Below are 25,466 nucleotides of genomic sequence, written 5' to 3' on the forward strand. Positions count from 1 at the left end.
TGTTTGTTTGTCTTCAAAAGCTCTCATCCAGTTGATGGCTGCTGCAGTGGCTGAACGGGACATGGCTTACTTCACCTTTAACAATAAACAACTTGCAAAGGATGTACAGGAAATGTATAAGATACTGACCGTAAACAAAGTGACTGTGGGTAAGTGCATTCACTGCTATCAAAACAAACCAGGAGTGGTTCAGCTTAAATGCAGTAATTAATAATATAGCACAGTAGTAGGGTTCTGTAAAAAGAAGTCAGATTAATTCTTAATCACTTCAATAGTATTTATAGCTCCTAACAGGCTGTGTGACTATGAGGAATGATTACCTCAAAATGTACGTCGGTATGCAGTTTTTACTATTGCTCACGTGCCAGTGATTATTCCTCTGTGTGCCAATGTTGAGAGGTGTAAGTACCTGAAAACCATACTTATAAAAGTACAAATACCTTACAGCAAAAATGACTCCATTACAAGTTACATGTCACCAGTTCCAATATCTGACTTTAACAGTACTTAAAGTGATAGTTCACCCAAATATGAAAATTCAGTTATTAGTTACTCACCCTCATGTCGTTCCAAACCCATAAGACCTTTATTCAACTTCGGAACACAAATTAAGATATTTTTAATGAAATCCGAGAGCTTACTGACCCTCTATAGACAGCAAGGGTCCTACCACGTTCAAGGCCCAGAAAGGTTCATCAACAAAATAGTCCATGTGACATCAATGGTTCAGCTTTAATTTTATGAAGCTACGAGAATACTTTTTGTGTGCAAAAAAAAAAAAAAAAAAAAAAAAAAAAAACTACTTTATTCAACTATTCTTCTTCCCCGTCTTCCCACGAGCAGAGAGTAGCACGCGTATACGTCGTGTTACCCTTGATAGACTATTTTGTCGATGTTCTTGATACCTGTCTGGGCCTTGAACGTGGTAGGAGTAGGACCCTTTCTGTCTATGGAGGGTCAGAAAGCTCTCAGATTTCATCAAAAATATCGTAATTTGTGTTCCGAAGACAAACAAAGGTCTTATGGGTTTGGAACAAGTAATTAATGACAGAATTTATATTTTTGGGTGAACTATCACTTTAAGTATTTTCTTGAACTGAATGTAGGCTCAAAGATGCTCTAGTCCTTAACACCTAAGTGACGTGACGTGCCAGTGAAAAACAAAAAACAGTTGAATTGTGAGGACAACTAATCACATACATCTAAGGATTTTTTTTTACTAAAATGAAAATAAAACTCAAAACTTCAAAAACACAATAGCCTCTTAAATGTCTACTCAAGTCACTCAAGTCTCAGTTAAGCTCAAGTGCAGGGGCATAAGTAAACCAATATCCCTCAAAAAGGTCTGTTCAGTATAATGGCTACATAAAATATTAATTAAAATTAAATCGTCAAAGCTTACTTGCACTGGATATGCTGGTTTCAGCCTCATAACTGGCTGCATTCACATAATGTAGCCTTGATGAGGAGTTTGGGTATGAGCAAAATGCACAATCCATCAACAGTGATAATAATCAGAAATGTTTCTTGAGCAGCAAATCATCATATTAGAATAATTTCTGAAGGATCACGTGACACTGAAGACTGGAGTAACGATGCTGAAAATTCAGCTTTGCATTGCAGGAATAAATTAATTTTATAATTGATAAAAATTTTATTTTATTTTTTTTTTTTTGTTAAAACAAATGTCACAGTTGCAGTTTTTACTGTATTTTTGATCAAATAAACACCTTGGTAAGAGACTTTTGAATGGTAGTGTATGCGCTTATGTAGCCTGTGTAATATAGTTATGTAGTTATTATTGACTGATTGATTGATTTAACAGCCAAATTGAAGAACCAAGGGCTCCAAGTGTACAGAACAGTAATAGTTTTTCTAGGTTCTTTTCAGGTTCTGTTTTAGAGTAACCGGATTGTTTTTTTTTCCCCAACAGATAAACTCTACAAATGGCTGAAGGAGTTCTGTGTACAATATTCTGGTAAACATCACTCAACAGCAGATGTGTACGGATTCATCAGAGAGAAGATAGGCTATATGGCTAGCTTACTGTAAATCTGTCTGGCTACTGTGAGATCCATGAGCTCACTTCAAAAAAACTGTAGTTAAAAACAGTTCAGCAGTATTAAATCTGTAAAGCTGTATTGAATGTATAAGATTTCTGAAGGATAAGAGTAATGAAGTACCAGTACTTAAAAAAAAAAAAAAAAAACTGCTGTAATATATTTGGTTATGGACCACAGGTGTCATATACACTTAATTGTTTACCTTAAAGTACTTTATAATCAGACTCAGTCAAGATTCCTATTAATCAAAGGCCTTGGTGTCATTCGATAAAGTGCACAAGACACATCTTTATTAATGCAAAAATAATCTGTGTTCATGTTAAATATGTTCTTGCATCACTTATTAGTACAAACAAGCAAACAGTTTGAACTCGGATGCTTTATTGAATGAAATATTATAACAGTAGTCTGGAATAAACGTAAGCCTAAGAAAATAAATAATTTTATTTAATGTCCTGAAAAGTGTCTTTTTTTTTTTTTTTTTTTTTTTAAATTACAAGAAGATTGTTCTGGCTTTCAGTCCTTGAATTCACCTACTGAAAATCATTATTTGGCACTGAGTGTTTAGAAGGTGAATGGGAGAGATAATAAAGAGGATGAAGAAGTATAGAGTGTCTTTACATTTCAGTTTATATTATAAAATTGCTAAATGCAGGCTAGCTAACTAGTTCCTTTTTCACAATAATTTAAAAATGCATAGGGTTCCATGCATGCCCTTTAACACCCTCATGCTATCATGACTTTTCAACATGTCTCATTTCTGAGTCGTCCATGCCAACTCTAATAACGGACGGTGCAAACAGTTTTCTTACGCCATTGACCGTGATTTTGTGCGTATTCAAAATTAAATAGTATTTGTATTATCGAGGGGAAACCTCTAGTTCAAGCTGCATGTCACTTTAAGGCTCTATTAAAACCATCATCAATGCATGCAAATTGATCCCATGACCATGTAGTTGCTAAAAGCTTGCATCCTTTCAGTAAACCTGCATAGATAGGCCTCTCATACCTAATGTACAGTGCAAAGCAAACCTGTGCTTTGGTCAGGAGATTCCTAGCTGCCAGCCTGCCCTCTAACGCTAACAGCGGCGTGTAAGCTTCCTGAAAAATGAGGGACGGAGGGATGGAAATGAAGGAAGTAGATGGGGCGAGGTGGTTAGGACTGGCCCTGGAAGGCATCCAGGTTGAAGGCTGTGTCCAAGAACCGCTCCAGCTCCACAAGATGAGCCTTCTTGTTGCCTGTGGCGGGGGCAGCTGCAGGCTCTCGGCCAGCGTACCTGAAAGAATAAATGTAAATGTAAATGCAGATGCTTTTATCTGAAGTGACTTACAAATGAGGTCTTACATTATGCATTACTAACACTTACATGCATTAGCAACACAAGTGATAATTGCGTACAAATACTGTTGCATGAATACATAGCATGAAAACTTCTTCAGGTCACCCCAATTAAATTTGATTACGCATTTTAAAAAATTATCTATGAAGTTATTTTTTTTATTATTATTATAATATGTTATAGTACTATTTTGATTTATTTTCTTTTTATAATTAAAACACGTCTTTAAAGAATGGAAGAAAAACCATTTCTATAAATAAATAAATACATGCATGCATAATAAAAGCAGTACAATAATTACTACCAAAAAGTATAAATACTTTACAATGTAAAAAAAATGCCTGCATTTACAGCAAAAACTGTAAAATTTTGAAATATTTTTACCATTTAAAATAACTGTTTTCTATTTGAATATATTTTAAAATGTAATTTATTCCTGTGATGCAAAGCTACACTTTCAGCATCATTACTCCAGTCTTAGGTGTCACATGATCATTTAGAAATCATTCTAAAATGCTGATTTGATGTTCAGAAAACATTTTATTATTATTATTATTATTATTATTGTTGTTGTTGTTGTTGTTATTATCATTATCAGTATTTAAAACAGCTGAGGAAATTTTTTCAGGATTCTTTGATGAATAGAAAGATTCAAAGATTTGTTAATTTCAACATTCATCTGAAATAAAAAGAATCTGTGTAATTTTTGTGGGGAAAGGATGCTTTAAATTATTCAAAAGTGAAAAGACATTTATAATGTTACAAATGATTTCTATTTCAGATAAATGCTGTTCTTCTGAACTTTCTATTTGTCAAAGAAACCTGAAAAAAAATCTATTTAGCTGTTTTCAACATTATTATTATTAGCATATTAGTAGCAAATCAGAATATTAGAATGATTTCTGAAGGATCATCTGACTGGAGTAATAAAATATATTAAAGTAGAAAACTGTTGTTTTAAATAGTAAAAATATTTCAAAATGTTACTGTTTTTGCTGTACTTTTGATCAAATCAATGTAGGCTTGGTGAGCAGAAGAGATTTATTCAAAACATTACTGTTCGAAAACTTTTGACTGGTAGTGTATATATCCTGTGTATATAAATATTATATATATACATACATATACATACATACATATATATATATATATATATATATATATATATATATATATGATGAATTCAGACGAATTTAAAGGCATGAGTTACCAAATGGGACGGGTGTTGTTGAAGGTTCTGCTGATGCGTGGTTTGACATAGTCGTAGTAGCCTTGATTCTTATGCTCTTCCTGGCACCACAGCAGCTGAGCCTGTGGATACTTCTCTGCCTCGGCTTTCACCAGGTCAAACGGGAACGGAGAAAGCTGGATAATAATACATTTAATGTCAAACACATCTTTGAATTACTTTAGAGAGCAGGCATTAAGCATAAGTTATAATTCTGTGTTTAAATTAATAAATATAATAATGAAAGTTTATTCAGGTACCTGCTCAATGCGGCTGATGGCCACTGTGTCCTCCAGTCCTCTGGTCTTTCTTTCTTTGGTGAGGTCATAATAAACTTTCCCTGTGCAGAAGATGAGATGCTTCACTCCAGCTGAATTCTGCGTCGCACTTCCCTCTTCTGGAATCAGACGTCTGAAGTGTGTGCCTAATCAAACCCAAAAACACTGAAACGTTACTAAAAAAATTCTTTAGCAGGACGTTGTATGACTGGCAAGATTTCAAATGGACAAACCTGGTAACATGTCATCAAAACTTGACTTGGCCTCTGGGTGACGTAGCAGTGATTTAGGTGTGAAGATAATGAGCTAGAGCAAACAGAAAGAAAGATTAAAGACCGTTCACCCCCAAAATAAAAAATGTGTCATTACTCACCCTCATGTCGTTCCAAAACTGTAAGACCTTCGTTCGTCTTCAAAACACAAATTAAGATATTTTTCTGACCCTGCATAGACAGCAACGAAACTACCACATTCAAAGCCTAGAATGGTTCATAAGTATTCTTGTGGCTTTTATTGGTTCAATTACGGTTGAACCACTGATGTCACATGGACTATTTTAACAGTGTCCTTACTACCTTTTTGGACCTTGAATGTGGTAGTTGCATTGCTGTCTATGTATGGTCAGAAAGCTCTTGGATTTCATGAAAAGATGAACTATGGTCTTACAAGTCTGGAACGACATGAGGTTGCGTAATTAATGACACAATTTTCATTTTTTGGTTAACTATCCTTCTAAAACTTCATAAAATCACAAGTAAGCTACAGACGGAGTCCCACAAGATTTGACAGACACATTTTCAAGACTTTTCTATGTCCAGGATTTTAAAAAATATACTTTAATTTACATGGATTCGCTAATGAATCAATTCAAAATGATATGTGAAAAATTAACTAAATCGTTGAAAAAAGCTACTTAAAAAAAAAGATACAAAACACATAATATACACAAAGTAGAATACTACTAAATATATTGTAGAAACTTAAATTTTCTGTAAAGCTGCTTTGCAACAATTTGTATCGTGAAAAGCGCTAAACAAATAAACAAATTGAACTGAATAATGTACATATTAATGTACATAAAATATGCATGCAATTTAAAGCAAAAAAAAACCCTCTAATTTCTATAGCAAATACAAATTTCTAATACAAATCTAGCAAATTTTCCACAAATAATCCATGACCTCCAGGCCTGGAAAGCAGTTTTAAAATTCCCTGATATGTTTTTTCATGATAAGGGGAAACCTGTAGAGATCATGAACAAAGTGAAATGTCTCTCACTGGCTTTCTGAAAGGCAGAAGGATCTGCCTCCGAAGAACATGAAAGTAGTTTGCAGGAGTGGAGCAGTTCACAACAATCCAGTTACAGTCATAAAGCTGCCGGACGGCAAAGTCCTCTGTGATTTTCTGTGTCAAACAAATGAGTGTTAAGACAAGAATTACATTTATAGTAAAATCTGTGTCTGGTTGAAATGTTAATTTAAAAAAAAAAGCTGGAGATTTACTGGGAAAACGTCAGGGTCATCATTGCACATCTGCAGGAATCTCTCTGGACGAGCGGAGGAGTGCTCTGGTCCCTGGAAAGATCATCAAGAAAATAAGGTAAAAGGGAACTTATGAGAAGATGCAAGCTCAAAGTGGATTTAGGATGGAACCTCACCATGCCCTCCATGCCGTGAGGCAGCAGCAGGACGATGCCATTCTGTCGGACCCATTTGGCCTGGCCGGGAGAGATGAACTGGTCGATGATACACTGGGCTGTGTTATGAAAGTCTCCAAACTGAGCCTCCCAGAGCACTAGAGCATTAGGACTCGCCATGGCAAAGCCAAGCTCAAAACCTGCACACAAATAGACAGACCTCAGGATATGCTTGTTCAGTGGGCATATAAAGTACTACTTTTTCTGGGTTTGTTTGACTGACAGCAACCGGCCACAGTTCATTTGGTTTATACCCACCAAGAACCCCGTATTCTGACAGGGAGCTGTTGCACACAGTATAAGGAGCCTGATTCGAGTCAATGTAGTTCATGGGAATGCAGGTCCGTTTGTCGACGTGCTGATCGTGTAGCACATGATGCCGATGACTGTATGGGGATAATAAGGTAGACTATGGAGTTGCTTCCAAATCAGAATTATTCAGGCACACAAGATGCAGCTGTTCTCACCTGAAGGTCCCTCTCTCCACATCTTGACCACTGAGGCGCACATGAATGCCTTCCTTTAGCAGAGAGCCGAAGGCCATGTATTCTCCTAGAGCCCAGTCCACTGAGCGGTTCTGCACCATCGTAGCCCTGCCCTTCAGGATACGGGTGAGACCTTAGGAGATGACTGAGAATGAGTACAGATGCTGGCTTAAGGCAAAAAATATTTTTAAGCCTGATTGGAGCCAAAGAAGCAATTTTATGACAGAATTTGCACCAGATTTTATTGGTGATTTCATAAGTTTTTGAAATACAAGGAGATTTCAGTTTTTCTGCATTCAAGCAGATAGGAGCTGTAATTATAATAAGCTACCAACATGCTTTAAAAATGACTGGGTAAAGGCAGGGTTGCTAGGTTTTAATAATAAAGCCTGTCCAACTGCTGCTAGCCCAAATGCATTGCAGGGGGTGAAATGCACTAATTAGCATTCCAGGGGTTAAATATCACGTTATTGAGGTCGCTTCAACCAACGGACATGAAAAGCAACCTGCAACAATAGTGTTAAAGGGAAAGTTCACCCAAAAATGAAAATTCTGTCATGAATCACTCACCCTCATGTCGTTTCAAACCCGTAAGACCTTTCATCTTAATTCTTCTCTTCCGCATCACCCTAGCCCAATTTAGAAACAGAACCTTTTGTTTTTTGCTGACAAAAAGTATTCTCATAGCTTCATAAAATTATAGTTGAAGCACTTATGTCACATGGACTATTTTGTTGATGTTCTTAGTACCTTTCTGGGCCTTAAACGTGCCAGTTGCTGTTTATGGAGGGACAAAGAGCTCTCAGAATTCATCAAAAATATCTTAATTTGTGTTCGGAAGACAAACAAAGGTCTTACGGGTTTGGAACGACATGAGGGCGAGTAATTAATGACAGAATTTTCATTTTTGGCTGAACTATCCCATTAAAGTAGTCAAATTTCGGCAGGAAAACTGCTGGCTTTTTATAACTATCTGCATGTGTATGCAGAGTTTAGAGTGAAAAGGTACCTCCATGGATAGTGAAATCCTCCACAGGCACAGAGGAAGCCACCTGACCGATGTGACTGAGCACTTCTTCATTGAGACCAGTGGACGGACAGCTCATGCTCTTGGGTTGACCATCCAGAGTGAAGAAACCTGTAGAGTTAAGTATCAATGTCAAATCAGGTGGATTTCAGAGCAAATACATGTATACACACATGTAGAAGTGTCTTAGTTTATACATCAACACAAACACACGCGCACCCACCTGGCCAAGGTGAGTCAAGCCAGTGCTTGATGTGTAAGATCTTCTCATCTTTTGAACGATTGTACGCCTCCTCACAGATTTTGTCATACTTGGCAATTTCCTCCTACAAGGACAGACAGGCAACATTAAATTAATGTAAGTATTCACACAAGCCATTTCAGGAAAGAAGTATTTGACAAATATTGCCAATATTTCCTAATAATGTAACTACAACTTAAACATTACCATTCAAGTTTAGGGTTGGTATGATTTTGTAATGTTAAATTCTCTTATGATTTGGTCCAAAATACAGTAAAAACTGTAATATTGTGAAATACTTTTACGATTTAAAACAACAGTTTTGTATTTTAATATATTTTAAAATGCAATTTATTCCTGTGACGCAAAGCTGAATTTTCACCAGCCACTACTCTTCAGTGTTAGAACTCAAGAAACACTGCTTATTATCAGTGTTGAAAACAGTTGTGCTGCTTAATATTCTTCATTTTTTTTAGAATTCTTTAATGAATAGAAAGTTCAAAAAACAGCATTTATTAGAAACTGTAAAAACATTTATAATGTTTAAACAGGATTTCTGTCACTTCTGATCACTTCTTGGTAAATAAAATGATACATTTCTTTTGAAAAAAATTCTTTTTTATCATTCTGACCACAAAATTTTGAATGTATATATTAATTTTAGGACTAATATTTGGTTAATCTGACCTCATATTCCTGTCTGCTTACAGCTCTTTCTGCAATGAGCTTTTCAGCATATTTCTGCAAAACCGGTTTCTGTTTCTTTATCTGTTTGTACATCAGCGGTTGCGTAAACATTGGCTCATCCATCTCATTGTGGCCGTTCCGTCTGTAGCTCACCTATAGCAGAAAGGTAAACACAACAGTAAACACCTTAGTCACATTTGACACACACCTGGTAGCATTCCTACTTGGAAAAATGCTTCCCTACCAGATCAACCACCACATCTTTATGAAAGGTGGCTCTCCATTCTGCAGCCACGTTACACACGTACATCACAGCCTCAGGGTCATCTGCATTAACATGGAAGATGGGAGCATTGACCACTCTGGCCACATCCGTGGGGTATGGTGAGGAGCGTGCCATCCGAGGGTCAGTGGTGAAGCCAATCTAAAGAAAGAGAAACAAAAATATTTAAATAAATGCCAATATTCACCTCAAAAAAGCTTAAATCAGTATATTACAATGATTTCTGAAGGATCATGTGACTGATGAATATAAGCATCAAGTAATGATGCTGAAAAATTCTCCTCTGACATCACAGGAATAAATTATATTTTAACATATGCTAAACAAAAAAAAAAAAACCTAGAGATACAGCTGAGGACAGAAGTTTACATACACCTTGCAGAATCTGCAAAATATTAATTATTTTACCAAAATAAGAGGGATCATACAAAATACGTGTTATTTTTTAATTTTGTACTGACCTGAACACGATATTTCACATAAAAGACGTTTACATATAGTCCACAAATAACAGTTGAATTTATAAAAATGACCCCGTTCAAAAGTTTATATACACTTGATTCTTAATACTCTGTTGTTGTATGATATTTAGGCAAAATAAGAGCACATCTTCATTCTGTTCAAAAGTTTACACCCCTAGATCTCAATGCATCGTTTTTCCTTCTGAAGCATCAGTGAGTGTATGAACCTTCTGTAATAGTTGTATACGAGTTCCTCAGTGTGAAAAGATGGATCTCAAAATCATACAGTCATTGCTGGAAAGGGTTCAAATTCACAAAAATAAAAAAAAGCGAAAGAATTTGTTGGACCTGAAGGATTTTTCTGAAGAACAGCAGGCAGTTTAACTGTTCAGGACAAATAAGGGACTCATGAACAACTATCACTAAACAAAAAAGAAAACACGCTGAGGTGAATGATTTCAGGTAACAACAGAGTATTAAGAATCAAGTGTATGTAAACTTTTGAACGGGGTCATTTTTATAAATTCAACTGTTATTTGTGGAATATATGTAAACGTCTTTTATGTGAAATATCTTGTTCAGGTTGATCTGAAAAACCAAACAATTTGTGGGAGCTAAAAGATTTTTCTGAAGAACAGCAGGCAGTTTAACTGTTCAGGACAAACAAGGCACTCATAAACAACCTTTGAACTGTGGTATATAGCCAATTTAAAGAGGAAGTTCTGCTGGTGAGACTGACCTGGTTGTTTACTACCACGTGAATAGTGCCGTGTGTGGTGTAAGACGGCAGGTCACTCAGGTGGAAGGTCTCATAGACGATGCCTTGACCTGCAAAGGCTGCGTCTCCATGCAACAAGATGGACATCACCTTTAGAGACAAGGACACAGTCTTTCTAGTGACACCATATGAATCATGTCTTGTTGTCTGATCACAAAAGATGATTTAGGACTGTTCTACAAACTGTTGACATAATACAACCGATCACACCTTTGTCTCTGAGGGAGCTGTTTAATCTTTGGATATAGGCTTCTAAATTTGTACTTCACATGTATTCCTTGTCTTTAACTTTGAGGTCATCTATATACAAGCATACTACTTGACAAAGTAAACTTTGCACTTCAAATCTGCAGTAATAATAGATTTCTTTTCAGATGCTAAAACCACAAGGGCAGTTCACACACCCTCTTTCCATCAGAGTCGCCACAGTAGAATTGCTCTGCCTTAGTCTTTCCCTGCACCACAGGGTCCACTGCCTCCAGGTGTGAAGGGTTGGCCATCAGAGACAGAGTGATGTGGCGATCAGTGACCCGGTTGATACGTCTATGGTACATACCCAGATGATACTTCACATCACCTGAGCCCTAAGAAAAAGTCAGACAGAAACTGAAACAAGAACAAGACTGGAACGTCAAGATTCTTTGTTTGAGTGAAAGGAACAGTAGGTATGCACTATACACTAACACATTCCCAGAAATGTGGGAGAGGACACCTGTTTTCACAAAAGGTATGTAACCATGGATCGTGTGCAGAGGTAATTATGTAATCCACAATTACAGTACTGAATGTTTAATGCATCACTGCACTTCATTTTCAAGTTGTCATGAAATGGAAAAAAAACAAAAAACAAAAAACAAAAAAAAAAAAAAAAAAATCAACCTGTTTTCTAAGTGCATGTTACTGTGAATAATTCACCCATGCTTATTTTTTAAAAAAAATGTTTGGTTACATCACAATTATGGAGCCTTGGGTCAGATTTACTAAACATGGCAAATCAGCAGTAGTGCGCAATTCCATAAAAGCACCGATAGGAGGGGAAATTTTTGCATGTGATTTACTGACAATGCACACAATAAAAAACACAGATGCAGCCAGATCATTCCCATAATGACCAGTGCAATATACCAAGAGCAGCACAAATTACCGCCTGCTTTAAGGGTGTTAAATAATGGTGCAAATACCAGTAATTTGACAAGCACACACGTTAGTAAATCTCGTTGCGTGAATCATTCTAATACTCTCCTCCCACAAATTTGGAGTCTGAAAGGGAAATTCCTAAGAATGCATATTCAATAATGTGAGGCACAAAAATAACCGTGTCCACACCTTTTCAGCGATAATTCTTCACTGCATGTCTTTAAAATAGTATTGTTAGGATTTACTAAAGACGGTTTGTACTGGGACAAGCTGTTAGTAAATCTGGCCCGTTGTTTCTGCCACAGGATGAAAAAGGTAACAGTGTCTTTTGATCTTGCAATTTTTGACAATTTACAATACAACAAGACAACGAAAAAAAAAAAAAAAAAGTAAAATAAAAATAATAATAATAATAATAATTCTGCGAAGAAACTGTAAATGAGACTCAAAAAACAAAGAAAATGAAATACAATAATTTAAAATAATAATTTAAAAAAAATGAATAGATACAAATAAAATGTACAATATAAAATCAGAATTGTAAGATAAAAGGTTGCAGTTACATTTTTTTAAATTTTTTATTTTTTTTTGTGTGACATGCAAACTCAAAATTCTGAGAAAAAGTGTCAGAATTGCAAGAAGTAAAGTGAATTCTGAGAAAAAGGTCAAAATTGTTAGATGTAAAAGCCTGAATTGCTTCATACTGAGTGCTTCAAACAAACTCTGTAAGCATACAGTTTCAAGCGTCTTGCACTCCTGTTGGATACATGTTCTGCTTAATGCATGTAAGACATGTTTTCCTCTGCACATAGTGTACATCTCATGGTTACATCCTTATCCTCAGTTGTTAGAAAGTCACGCCAGTATTTCATGACTTTCATGTGCAAACTCTGAAATATTTGTTTTGTAACCTGTACAGTGAGCTGAACTAGTAACTAGTGCTGAAGGAAATGAAGGCGGGCTCACCTCATCTGCAGCTTCCAGCTTTGAATCAAACTGGCAGAAGATCTGCTCCAGCTCCTTACGGATCACATTAGCAAGCACATTCAGACGGCCTCTGATGGACAGCAGACAATTCAGACATGTTTCAGTAGTCCTACATATATACTTCATGAACCAGAATACAGTGTACAGTCGGTTGTTCATCTACCTGTGTGGCATTCCCATGATAACGCTCTCCACTCCATTCTCACTAGATTTGTCGATGATGGTTTTGAGTGCAGGAATGAGAGACTCACATCCCTCTAGGCCAAAACGTTTCTCTGATGACCACTTCCTATGCAGGAACTCCTCAAACCTGGCAGCATTACAAAAACATTGGCATATCAGAAAGTGTGTTAATGCATTAAATAAGATATCAAAGCAATTGTCACCTGCAAACAAATGATGCAAATGATTCCCTTTTCTTTTTTTAAACAACTGGTGTCAATTTAAGTGGATTTATGAATTCATGCACAAAAAAGTGTGCCTGTGCTTAATTATCTGAATGGCAAATAATGCATTCAGGTCTATGGACAGACCTGGTTGAGCGGACCATACGAGCCAGCAGCGTTCTTTTCTCATCTAGAGTAAACTGCATCACCCCCGGCTTCTCAAACTTCTGTCTGATCCACTGGCACTGCTGCAGGTCATTGATGAACATGAACTCCACCCCGATGTGCTGACAGTAGGCCATCTGCATAGTGCAGCAAGAGAAATTATGCATAATCAACCAATCTTTCTAGTTCAAATGCAAAAAGAAAACAAATTTGTTATGTCTGTGGACATTTACCTCTAAACGCCGGATGATTTCCCTGAGAGGAAGGGCACTTTCACTTCCCCCAATAAAGGTGGTGGTTGGAAGCCGGAAAACTTTATCCAGATCCGCTTCTTCCAGTCCGTAGAAGCCTGGCAGCAGACATGCAAACACATGGATGGGGAAAGGGGGAGGAAGGGCAAGCGAAACAAAACAGCACAGCGAATCCGACCGACATACAAAACACAGGAGACAAATGGATCTGCATTAAAGTAAGTAGCGACATGGAACAATTTTTTTGTTTTAAAAGTACAAATAAGAGCACACTCAAGCACATAATACACAGAACATGCAAATAAAAAGCTAAGCAAACAGTGTTAGCAAAGGAAAAAGGAAAGGTGAGGGTGAAAAACAGATCTATTCCAGCCCAGTCCACCGGTGCCAGAGGGAATGCATGCATAAGATGCTACAGATGGCAACATGTTGGTCATTACATGCATATTTGAACAAACACATTTTACCTAGAAATGTGTTTCAGTGTAGTTGAACTCCCACTGATGAATTAGCAACATGTGAGTGTGTTGTTATCTGCAAACCATGAAGCAGAAATGTAGACTACAATCTCACATAGCAGTTCGCTGTGAACTATGAGCTCAAAGTGTGCTGAAACGCGGTTACTATGTGTAACATGAGTTGTTCTTGTTTACTTATCTACACAACATACATGAAGATGTGCACCTCAATGCTGCAGGCAAATAAACATGATAACGTTCCCGCAACACCTGTAAAACAAGACTATGCTAACTAACATGATTACAAAAGTGAAAGAACAAAAGACCAAACTGAGAATGTAAGCACAAATAGCAAGTTTGGTCAAGTCAAAAGTGATATTCTGGTCTCTAAACCACATCTTTCATTGTGGTTCTGTGAGAATATCTTTTGTCAGTCAGACAACAGTCTGATGGCTGCAAAATCAAGAGACACATAATTTAAACTTCATCATTCATGTCTGTAGTACAAACTGAAGTTGAATTCTTTCACAATAGTGATATTTATATGAGCATGCATCTCTATAAATTACCATTACGAACTGGAATCCACCAAGGGTGACTTTGGGAGAGTCTAACAGCATGTCACAGCCTCAAACCCGAGCTCTGAGGCTAAATCTGACATTCCGTAGGATGAGGACATTATGTAAGTAACAGACCCTAGGCAAGGTTAATGAGGGAAATTGCCACATATGCCAGCTGGGGCTACTGCGAAGAGGAGAACGGCGCAGTGCCACAAGGAGTTACATAAATGTATTTCTGCTAAGAGTTGAGGTCATTTTCAATACAAAATTTGATTATAGTATTTAAGATTTTAAATTAGCTTTTCGTTTTACATTTTGTAGTTTCTTTTTAATCTTAGGTTTTAATAATTTTTGGTGTGGTTTTGATGTTTTTATTATTATTTTTGAAATATTTCTATTTGACTTTTAAGTTACCAAAGCAATATTCCCATTTACATTTTTCATATAACATTTACATTTTATTTCAGCTTTATTTAAATGATCAAAACTTATTTTTAAATGGTTTTAGCTTGATTTGGTTAACAATAACAACACTGGTATAAATCGTTTGGAAACAAATAAGCATGCTCAAGTGTTTAGTTACTGACAGCCTTATAGGACTAGGCCTACACTACCAAAAGTTTCTGAACAGTACATTTTTAATGTTTTTTAAGAAGTCTCTTATGCTCACCAAGCCTGCATTTATTTGATTCAAAGTAAAAACAGTATAATTTTGAAATATTTTTACTAATTTAAATGAATGGTTTTCTCTTTGAATATATTTTAAAATGTAAATTAATCCTGTGATTTCAAAGCCGAATTTTTAGCAACAGTCACATGATCCTTCAGAAATCATTCTAATATGCTTCTCAAAAACATTTATTATTAGGTTGAAAACAGCTAAGCAGAATTGTTTCAGATTTCTTTGAAAAATGGAAAGTTCAGAAGAACAGCATTTATCTGAAATAGAAATCTTTGGTAACCTTATAAACGTCTTTATCATAACTTTTGATCCATTTAAAGCATCTTTGCTTAATAAAAGTATTAATTTCTATAATCCCACAACCCCCCGCCCAAAAAAAAAAAAAAAAATCAAAATACTGATCCAAGGTATAGTGTATAAGGTAACAAAAGTTTTTTTTTATTTTAGATAAATGCTGATCTTTGGATCTTTCTATTCATTAAAGCATTCTGAAAAAATTAAAACTGTTTAAAATATTGATTATAATAATGGTAAATAATGTTTTTTGAACAGCAAATCAGCATATTAGAATATTTCTGAAAAATCATGTGATACTGAAGACTGGAGTAACAATGCTAAAAAAATTAGCTTTGATCACAGGAATAAATTACATTTTAAAATATATTCAAATAGAAAGCAATTATTTTAAAAAGTAAAAATATTTCACAATATTGCTGCTTTTGCTGTATTTTGGATTAAATAAATACAGGCTTGGTGAGCAGAAGAGACTTTTTTAATAACATTAAATATCTTACTGTTCAAAAACAACTGGTAGTGTATATAGACATGCAATTCATGGACATGGGTTCCACTAAATGCTAAAAAAAAAAAAAAAAAGACAGCAAGGCTCTGGTTTTCACTATGCAATGCTCCAATTTGATCTGATCACTGCTTTTTGATCAGGGAACTGGTGGGAGCTTCTAAAAAAATGCAACTGAAGAGCACTAGCTAGTCCTCATACCTCCAGCTGTAAGGTGAGACAGACGGGCTTTAAATACAGCTGCATCTGAGGAGTCAAAAAGCATCAAATCAAAAAAAAAAAAAAAAAAAAAAAAAAAATCAATGCCCCCAGTGTGGACCTGACCAGTGTTACAAACCTATTTTTGTTTTAACAGACACCATGTCATGACCTGAAGAGAACTGAACCTGTGAGGTGTTCTGAAAAAAAACACTGAGCGAAGCATTTCCACTGAATGAAACATAACAATGCAGTGCTGGAAAACTCACTCACCCCATATAGTGCACTTTGAAACCCTACCATCAATACACTATAGACTGACAGCTCATTAGTATAGTATTGACAATCATCCTGCCATTGATTAAAAAAAGGCTCTCAAATATATGCCATTAGGAGGAACTGATTGAACACAGCAAAGCCATTTAAAAATTAGAAACTTAATGATTCTCTGACTGGTTTTTATTCTAAGTTTGCTTAAACAGAACACTGCACTGCCAAAAGGCATTTTTATAATTAACATTTTTGTCTCAAGCATAAGCATAAGATTAAATTTATTGTCGGCGTCGATAGCCTTGTGGGCAGTGCGCTGAGATCGTTCCGAGTTTGAATCCCGATCCCGCCCCCTTCTCTCTCTCCCACTTTGATGAAGTCTGTTTTTTGGTGGGGGACGAAAAATCAACTTAATTTGAGTCAGTCCTCATATACTATGCAATTTTTCTATGAAGTAAATGCACCTCTTTTTAATGGTGTTTCAATATTAATACTGTAAAAACAAAACAAACATTCATACTAAGAAAAGTTTCTCTGAAGTAATGAATGGAAATTAAATAAATCACACCGTCTTGTTTATAGTGTTCATGACCCAAGGAACCTGAAGATCAGGAACCAAATGATTGATGAGCTATACTGATTTACCGGGTATTCTGACTGTTGTCTTGACTGTTTTGATGATAAACTATTCACAATCTACATCAGCATGCTGACTTGTGTGCATGTGGATTGGCTCCTGCTAAAGGTTTCCAATCATCCACACTGAATGCATGTGTCTAGATAAACCTCTATGAACAGTATGTGCACAATACAACGAGAAATACAGCAACTGCTATTCACAGAATTCAGAAAGGCCTACAGCCTAGCCATCACCAGTGCAATAAAAGAGCCACTGTGCGAGGATATGAAAATGGCTAACTGCAGAGAGAAAGAGGAACTACAACATGCCACTAGATGAGACAAGCATTTCACTGACAAGCAGAGACTTACAAAGACATTAGGAAATATAATTTACAATGGGCAAAGCCAGAGGACTGGATAGCGTATGATAGTGTAATTTTTGGCAACATAGATCTATTCCAAATAGCAGACAGCACAATAGTCTAGTCAAATGTCATATTTACACTATATTCAAAAGGTTTGAAACAAGGCCATCATCTCCAATATGACCTATTTCCCATGCAATGTTTATATTATGTTGAACGTTCACACAAGCAACACTCACTGCTGGGTGTGTTTGAATTTTACCCATTGCAAATATCCAAACAGGTCTGGACTTCATGCATGCTCCAGGTTAGGGTGGACAGCACAAAAAAAAGCCATGCCACATAAAAAGATTCAATCATTCTCCAACACCTGATCAAAACCTCACCAAGTTTATCAGAGGACGTGATTATATCTGCTGGGACGCACGAATCAAGATCAGCATCCATAATTCCCAGAGGATCCAGCTGTGCAACGTGGTGGCCCCGAATCTGCAGGGAGTTCCAGAAAAAAAAGACGTACAGATAGAAAGGGAAAAAGAGGAGAAGGAAGGACAGTAACCCAAAGAACAGTATGGACAGTTAAGGAGGTAAGATTGGGACAGAGCGAGTGCGAAAACCACCAGAGAGATGACAGAAGAACAGGGACAGAAGGACAGAGCAATGTTAACACACTGAATGAGCATGCTCGCAATCACACCGAACACCACAAGCAGTTCTCACCGGACTGACGGGACCCGATAGTAAGCGGGGCATTGTCAAAATTTACACAACTGATGCCCAAAGGGTCGAGTTTGGCTATATGATGACCTCTGACCTGTGAACAAGGCAATAGCACTTACAAGCTAACAGAGGAGTGCAATCACAACTAATTTTCTTTATTAAAGGAAATCCTGGGTATTATGACATGTATGACTTAATATAACGCAAATGATGTCTCTTACTGAAATGTGTAGTAGATTGACCTTATTTAAAAAATCCACATCATTTTATACATATTTTGGACTATGGGGGGGGATTCACACTATGATGTGAACTGATTGCGTTCTGGTTTACCGCAACACAATTTAGAATACAAAACACTGAAAATAAAATACTGATATGTTGACCACAGCTACTGAAAGAGCTGACAGGTGGCAGTGGATGCAAGTATAGGCTTAAACCAAATGTCATACCATTGATTTTCTCCACGCTAAGAAACTCCTTCAGCGGCTGCGGCATCATGCATCAACATATTTACCAGAGTCAACATTTGAAGTGGATCAAATAAGTTCAAAGTTGTCCTAAGACAAGAATGGGTATTGTTTTGGTTTAAGGACAACTTTGATGAAAGGTTTTGATCCACTTCAAATGTTGACTACTGTACATCCTGCCAGGACGTCATCTAGCGTTTCTTGTCTCTGCCGTTTGTAAGCTCTTTCAGTAGCTGTGGTCTACTAAAAGCCTCAAAGGCATAAGGACTAAAGTGGAGAGAACAAAGACGTGGGTCTTTAGGAAGTTTTATTAGTCCACAGGCATCCTCCCATTCTTTTCTCCTCCTCTCATCGCTAGGACAAACAGTGAAGACTTACATCACTTCTGTTGCCCTTCGACTGAAAAATACAACCCAAAGCTACACAACGTGACATTGTATCAGTATTTTATTTTCAGAGTTTTGTTGCTGTAAAATAGTAACAGGTAGCGGCAGTAGCTCACTGAGTGCAGCCATTTCACGTCACTGAAATAATGGCACCCCCATAGTCCAGATATGTGTAAAACAATGTTGATTTTTTACATAACGTACGTCTTTCATGGGTTTTCTGCTACATATTTCACTAAGAGACATCAATTACGTTATATTAAGTCACACAAGTCTTACTACCCGGGGTTCCCTTTAAGGCACTACATCGTTATATTATATAGGACTTAGCTTTTTAATTATTCAAAATACATTCAATTAAATTCTGTGAAGCTTTGCGATTAAGCAATGTGTGTCAGTTACCAAAAAAGATTGTTATATATGAGAGGATAATATGAGGTCCTCATCTACATTATCCAATGTTTTGGATCAGCAAGATATGATTGAAACATTTAAAGGTTGAAAGAAAAGGCATTATTTTTAGGCAGCGTAGGTATACACTATCATCCAAAGGGAATAATGACTTGTTCTTTAACCTTTTACACAGTTTAGAACAATAAAGTCAGAAAAAAAACAATGATATATTACAAAAATGCACTACAATTCAAAAATTTTGGGTTGATACGATTGTTAGTTTTTGGAAACATAGCTTTTTCTCACCAAGGTTGCATTTATATGCTCAAAAATATTTAAAAAGTGAAATATGGTGAAGTATTATTACAATTGTTTCCAACTTAAATATATTTAAAAATGTAATTTATTCCTATTATGGCAAAACTGAATTTTCAGCAGCCATTACTTCAGTGTCACATGATCCTTCAAAATTCTAATATCACCTGACCACAAAACCAATCATAAGGGTCAATTTTTTTAAAATGAGATTTATACATCATCGGAAAGCTGAATAAATAAGCTTTTCATTGATGTATGGATGTTAGGATAGGACAATATTATGACTATTTGAAAATCTGGAATCTGAGGATGCAAAAAAATAAATAAACAATGAGAGGAACGGGAAAATCTATAATTTTGACCCATACAATGTATTGTTGGCTACTAATATACCCGTGCTACATATGACTGGTTCTGTGTTCCTGGGTCACATACGTTGATTTACTTCTTAAGAAACATTTCTCATAATTATTAATGTTAAAAACAGTTTTTGTGTAAATAGTGTAAATACAGGAACTATTATTAGCACAACACAATAATGAGAGAAAAACAGCAGCAGCTGTCCTCCAACCTCCTTACTAAAACCAACACTTTATACCTGGTAGGCACGGATAAGAGACTGCACGGCAAGGTGGTCTTCCACCAGTTTTTCCACATTAGACTGAGCTCCAACTAGTGCCTGGGCCTGAGACAGTCCTGAAAGACTCAACCCCACTGGAGGCGGGCTTTGATAGGCAGAGCCAGGGGGAGCGCCTGCGTTGGCATTACGGAAGAAGATGTCCCAAGACTGTTGAGAAAGGAGCAAAGCAATCACAGCAGGAAAATAACAACAATACGTGATTCTTTTTAATGTGATAAAACATCCACTGGTGTACACAAGTTATTCTAGTTTATTCAAATAAAACAGCTGCCGACTAGCAGTATTGGTGTCTTGCATCATCACACAGGAATTAATCTGAATCATCAACTTTGCTTACTCCTCCAAAGTCTCCATCTGAGTAAACTGTGGGTCAAATGTCAGTAAACTGCTTTTCCGAGCAGGAAAACTTCACTGGATAAGCTGGATGTTCGGTTGCATAACCAAAGACTTTTGATGCAATCATCTGAAAAGCTTTAGGTTCATGCAGGGACAGAAAAGAAGAGCAATTTGAACCCGAGACCATTCTGACCTTGTTCTGCACATGAGGGCTTACTTACCTACATATCAGGTCACTGTGATTCAATGACACATCACACAGGCCCGCATACTAACCTGATAAATGTCTAATAGGCTTTAAGGAGCTAAAGAGCTCAGTGTGTTAAATTGAGAGAGCAGATGCTGTATCATCTCACAGCAGGGCGCACAAGGGAAGTCTGAAATGTAGTGAAACTTTATTATGCACTTTAGTCTACAATAGTCCTTATTTTGCATTCATCTCTGGTTGCCCATTTGAAGATTCACTTCATACTGTGGCTCACGATGAATGAAAGGTCAAAATAGTTAAAGCTAATTTATATAAATGGGTATAAGTAATATATAAATGCATAAACAGAAGTGGCTGTTCATCTAAAGGTATGCTTAAAGTTGCATAAAAAAAAGATACATATCTAAATAAAAGGGTAACGCAGCAGGTTTGATCACTGCACTTGACTTGGCATATTTCAGTTTGATACATTCATTACTGTTTCTCAGAACACATTTATTTCCAGTTTGAAAACATCCTGGAAAACACACATGGACATGTGACATGGAAAAGGAAAGTCTTGCGTAACAGCCCTGCAAAGCTAAGCTTGCTGTCTGAGAGGGAAAACGTCACATTATGAAACATGGATGTCCTCAAGCATAACCTTGGAAACCAAAGAAGCTGCTCCGCAGTTTACCAGACAAACAAATCAGTTCAGTTAATAAATGAATCACTCTGCCTTGTGAACTGAATCAAAGATCTGACTCAAACATTGACATTTCATTCACAAATCAAGACATTGCTAACTCTTACATGAACCTATCATAAAGAATTAGGGCAGATGTCTAGATTTTTAGATATTAACATTGTGCAAAAGTCATATGGTTCCCTTAAAGAATCACTTTTTGTGCACCATAAAAAAAAATACAGGTTTATAATAAAAGGGAACTAAGTAAATCATGACAATTTTAATTTTGGGTTAACTGCTCTTTCAACACTCAAGCAATTACCAGTTCACTTTTTTTAAAATGAAACTGAAGACCAAAAAGGAAAGTAATTTGAGAGTACGTCATTAAGCTGTGATGAAAGATTATGAAGACTTTTTTTTCTCTAGTAAAACACGCAGTGATTAACCATTCACAATATGAACAGGAATGTGTACTGTGAAAGCAAACAAGGTGAATTTTGATTTTACATGGATTTTAATCATCATAACTGTGGTATTGCAGCAAAGCAGCCAGGATTTCATCACAAAATCCTCTACGCTGAGAGCCGACGTCTTACCTTGTGCACACTCTTGGGGTTCTCCAACCATGCGTAGTACATTTCCTCCACATAGTTGGAGCTCGTCCCATTGAGAAAAGGCTCAGCAGCGACAGGGGCCGCATAGCACCGAAAGGGCTGAAACGTCCTTAGGGCCCCGGGTGCTGCCACTGTCCTCTGTTGTGAGAAACTTGGAGCATTCTGAGAGGCTGTGAGCGGCCGTAGCCGTGCAGCGCAAGTCCTTAAGCGATGCATCGCAGTCTATAAACCAGCTCCACCGCCTCTCCAAACCAACCACGAGAACTAAAGCTCCACGCAGCACTGAATCCAACAGATCCTGAAAGTGTTGCTTTACTAAAGATGCTTGTCCTCCTACTCCTCCGCTCGAGGTTTATTCAACTGAAGTCCCAGGAAACTGAAAGAAACATGAGATGAAGCATGTCAATAAATAAAACTAATAAAAGGATATTGTGGCAACATCATGCGACTAGGAATGAATGGCATGTTTTTGTGCCTGTCCTACAGGTCTGTTTTGCTCAGACATCATGCAAAGGTTGCTTCCCAAGCATGAGACACTTGGACGTGCACTGTCCTTCAATTTATGAAAAGGACTGATTATATGCAACATTTTTAAACCCCCGGATGTCTGCAGTAAGAAGTTTAAAGACTGTATAAACATGAGGCTTGCATCTCAGCTTGCATCAGGGTTGCTGAACCTGTAATATGTGTACAGTAAATCACTGGATACCAAAACCTTGTCGAGCATGGTACATGACATTAACCTTCACAACAGTGGGTGGAAAATACGCTTGACGAAAAATAAGTACATGTTTCTTAATGCAATGAATTGTTTTTGATGACTATAGGTGCATAAAAAGGGTTCTTCTTACCGAATAAGATTTTTAAGGTATAAAAGAAAGAAACAAAGAGCAAATGGCCACTAGTAAGTTAAAATAAGAGTTTTATCTCTTGGCAGCAGTGAAGGTCTCATGAGTAACGGACCACACCGGCTAGCTTCAGCTAACACGAGCTAATAACAAAACTCTCCATAAAACCATCAAACGTGCGTTTAAACTGTCTATGGCTTGGTGGAAGAGAATGAAATACCACCTTACACAGCTCTGACAACAAATACGCCATTAAATGTGTCAAATTACACAGTTTTCTCCTCAGTACCGGTAAGGTTGCTGACAGATGCAGAAGTGACGCGCTAACGCCTTACTGACAGAATGATTAAAACATTACACGCGATGCGAAAACAGATAAAAGCGATTCAGATACTTACTCTCAGTGGAGAAAATTCGGTATAGTGCGGTTTAATGTCATACAACACAAATAAATGAAGAGAAAGAGTGAGGTATCAGGAGCGAGATGCGTCTCGTGGCGGCGCGTAATCAGATAAATGAGTCGCCCGTTTCTAGGCAGCGCGTGAACGCGCACGCGTGACGTCAGATGTACAACACGAGGAGCTGGGTTAACTTTTTTCCTGGACATTTTGTATGTAAAAATAATACATAATGCAAGTTGTTTATTAGGAAAACACCATATATATGAATAAACTGGCTTTTTGGAAACCAAATTATATTTTATAAATAACTTTATACTATTCCACGTTCTGGTACAAACAAAAAAATACAGGCTACAAATATTCTGTAATGATTTAAAAGCAAAAGTTTATGTGATCATTCATATTGCCATGTTACAGAACCATACCACAGTATGCTAACTACTGTGGTGGCTACACCACAATTTTGTTCCTAAAAGAAACTTCATCTGAAAGCTGAATAAATAAGCTTTCCATTGATGTATGGTTAGGATTAAATATTTGGCAGAGAAAAACTGGAATCTGAGGGGGAAAAAATCATCTTTAAAGTTGTCCAAATTAAGTTCTTAGCCACATATATATTACTAATTAAAAATTAAGTTTTGATATATTTACAGCAGGAAATTTACAAAATATCTTCATGGAACATGATCTTTACTTAATATCCTACTGATTTTTGGCATAAGAATACATTAATTTTGACCCATACAATGTATTTTCAGCTATTGCTACAAATACAGTAGTCAACATTTGAAGTGGATCAAAAAAGTTCATCAAACTTGTTCTAAGACAAGAATGGGTATTGTTTTGGTTTTGGGAAAACTTTTATGAAAGGTTTTGATCCACTTCAAATGTTGACTACTGTATACGTGCTAGTTAAGACTGGTTTTGTGATCCAGGGTCACATATGAATAATTCGGCTCTTTGCAAACCAAAATTACACATTACAAGTAACTTAAAAACATACATAAACTACACTAAAATTTATGTTATCATTCATATTACCATTTTACATGTTATCACAACAGTACGTTAGAAAAGGATTGTTCAACTTCCACTGCAATTTTCTTTCGAAGAAACACAATGTGACACTGGACCACAAAACCAGTCACTGACTGAATAAATAAACTTTCCATTGATGTATGTTTTGTTATGATAGGACAATGTTTTGCCGAGATAGTTATTTGAAAATCTGGAATCTAAGCAAAAAAAAAAAAAAAAAAAAATCTAAATATTGAGAAAATCACCTTTAAAGTTGTCCAAATGAAGTTCTTAACAATGCATATTACTACTTAAAAATTAAGTTTTGATATATTTATGGTAGGAAGCTTACAAAATATCTTCATGGAACATTATCGTTACTGAATATCCTAATGATTTTTGGCATAAAAGAAAAAATCATTTTGACCCCTACAGTGTATTTTTGGCTATTGCTACAGTTGGCTACTTAAGACTGGTTTTGTGGTCCAGGGTCACAAATAAGAACAAATTACAGATCAACATTTCAATTTCTGGAAGAAATCAGGAAGAGTCATGGATCAGGACAGATTTTTGACTACTGAAAATCAAAAAACTTGTTTTTTTAAGACAAGATAGGGAAGTCTTGTATGCACAAGAATAACCATAACTTTTCCTTAATGATGCATGTAAACAGCCATTGTTGATCTGGGTCATCTGGCCAGAGTACTGGACAGCCTGTGCAAATTATTCGTACTATGTATTTACACCACAGTTTCCACTAAACGCAAACTGTTTTCAGTGAGTCAGCTCTCAAAAGTACACACAGTTGTGAAATAAATTCACATGCTGTTTTTTTTCCATATCTTATCAGCTTTCAGAGGCAGCTGGTCATTCAGATAAAGCGCCGTACGTTTTTTAGCAAGACCTCTATGTCAGCAGAACAGCGTTTGGTTTAGTATACTGTAGATATAAAAACATGCCACAAGGGTTTTGACATAGTCTTTTTATTGATAATACTGATAA

At 36.5% G+C, this 25,466-nt stretch overlaps 1 protein-coding gene and 1 long non-coding RNA gene across 6 annotated transcripts; one reads left to right on the forward strand and one right to left on the reverse strand.

The window, feature by feature from the left end:
• The first annotated feature begins 17 nt into the window (after nt 1-17).
• Nucleotides 18-2,549, forward strand: LOC127172247 (uncharacterized). The gene is made up of 2 exons (XR_007828608.1): nt 18-149; nt 1,934-2,549. It is a non-coding gene; the product is annotated as an uncharacterized LOC127172247 (long non-coding RNA).
• Nucleotides 2,322-23,609, reverse strand: ogdhb (oxoglutarate dehydrogenase b). 5 transcript variants are annotated; one of them, XM_051121451.1, is made up of 24 exons: nt 23,445-23,609; nt 22,181-22,574; nt 20,332-20,520; nt 17,833-17,935; nt 16,194-16,238; nt 13,476-13,591; nt 13,225-13,379; nt 12,855-13,001; nt 12,671-12,761; nt 10,972-11,151; nt 10,529-10,657; nt 9,290-9,469; nt 9,046-9,198; nt 8,341-8,443; nt 8,100-8,228; nt 7,073-7,223; nt 6,864-6,991; nt 6,567-6,745; nt 6,412-6,483; nt 6,188-6,313; nt 5,143-5,215; nt 4,892-5,055; nt 4,614-4,768; nt 2,322-3,340 (listed from the first exon to the last, which is right to left on the reverse strand). In XM_051121451.1, the coding sequence occupies exons 2-24, from the start codon at nt 22,412-22,414 to the stop codon at nt 3,220-3,222; spliced, it is 3,123 nt and encodes a 1,040-aa protein (XP_050977408.1). In that variant the 5' UTR covers nt 22,415-22,574; nt 23,445-23,609; the 3' UTR covers nt 2,322-3,219. The 5 variants fall into 5 exon arrangements, with proteins under 5 accessions (XP_050977408.1, XP_050977409.1, XP_050977410.1 ...); XM_051121452.1 differs by lacking the exon at nt 16,194-16,238; XM_051121453.1 differs by lacking the exons at nt 16,194-16,238; nt 17,833-17,935 and adding an exon at nt 18,167-18,260.
• Between the last annotated feature and the right edge of the window lie 1,857 nt (nt 23,610-25,466).

The sequence above is a fragment of the Labeo rohita genome, chromosome 10, assembly GCF_022985175.1.
Source record: "Labeo rohita strain BAU-BD-2019 chromosome 10, IGBB_LRoh.1.0, whole genome shotgun sequence".
Taxonomy (NCBI): Eukaryota; Metazoa; Chordata; class Actinopteri; order Cypriniformes; family Cyprinidae; genus Labeo; species Labeo rohita.

What these genes read in the sequence shown, in the direction of transcription:
- ogdhb (XM_051121451.1), bottom strand. Translation starts at nt 22,414, where the DNA reads ATGCATCGCTTAAGGACTTGCGCTGCACGGCTACGGCCGCTCACAGCC. An exon ending in AAGATGTGGTGGTTGATCTG is followed by an intron (nt 9,199 to 9,289) that starts GTAGGGAAGCAT and finishes TTTCTGCTATAG; the next exon opens with GTGAGCTACAGACGGAACGG. An exon ending in TTCTGCCTTTCAGAAAGCCA is followed by an intron (nt 5,216 to 6,187) that starts GTGAGAGACATT and finishes TGTTTGCTCTAG; the next exon opens with CTCATTATCTTCACACCTAA.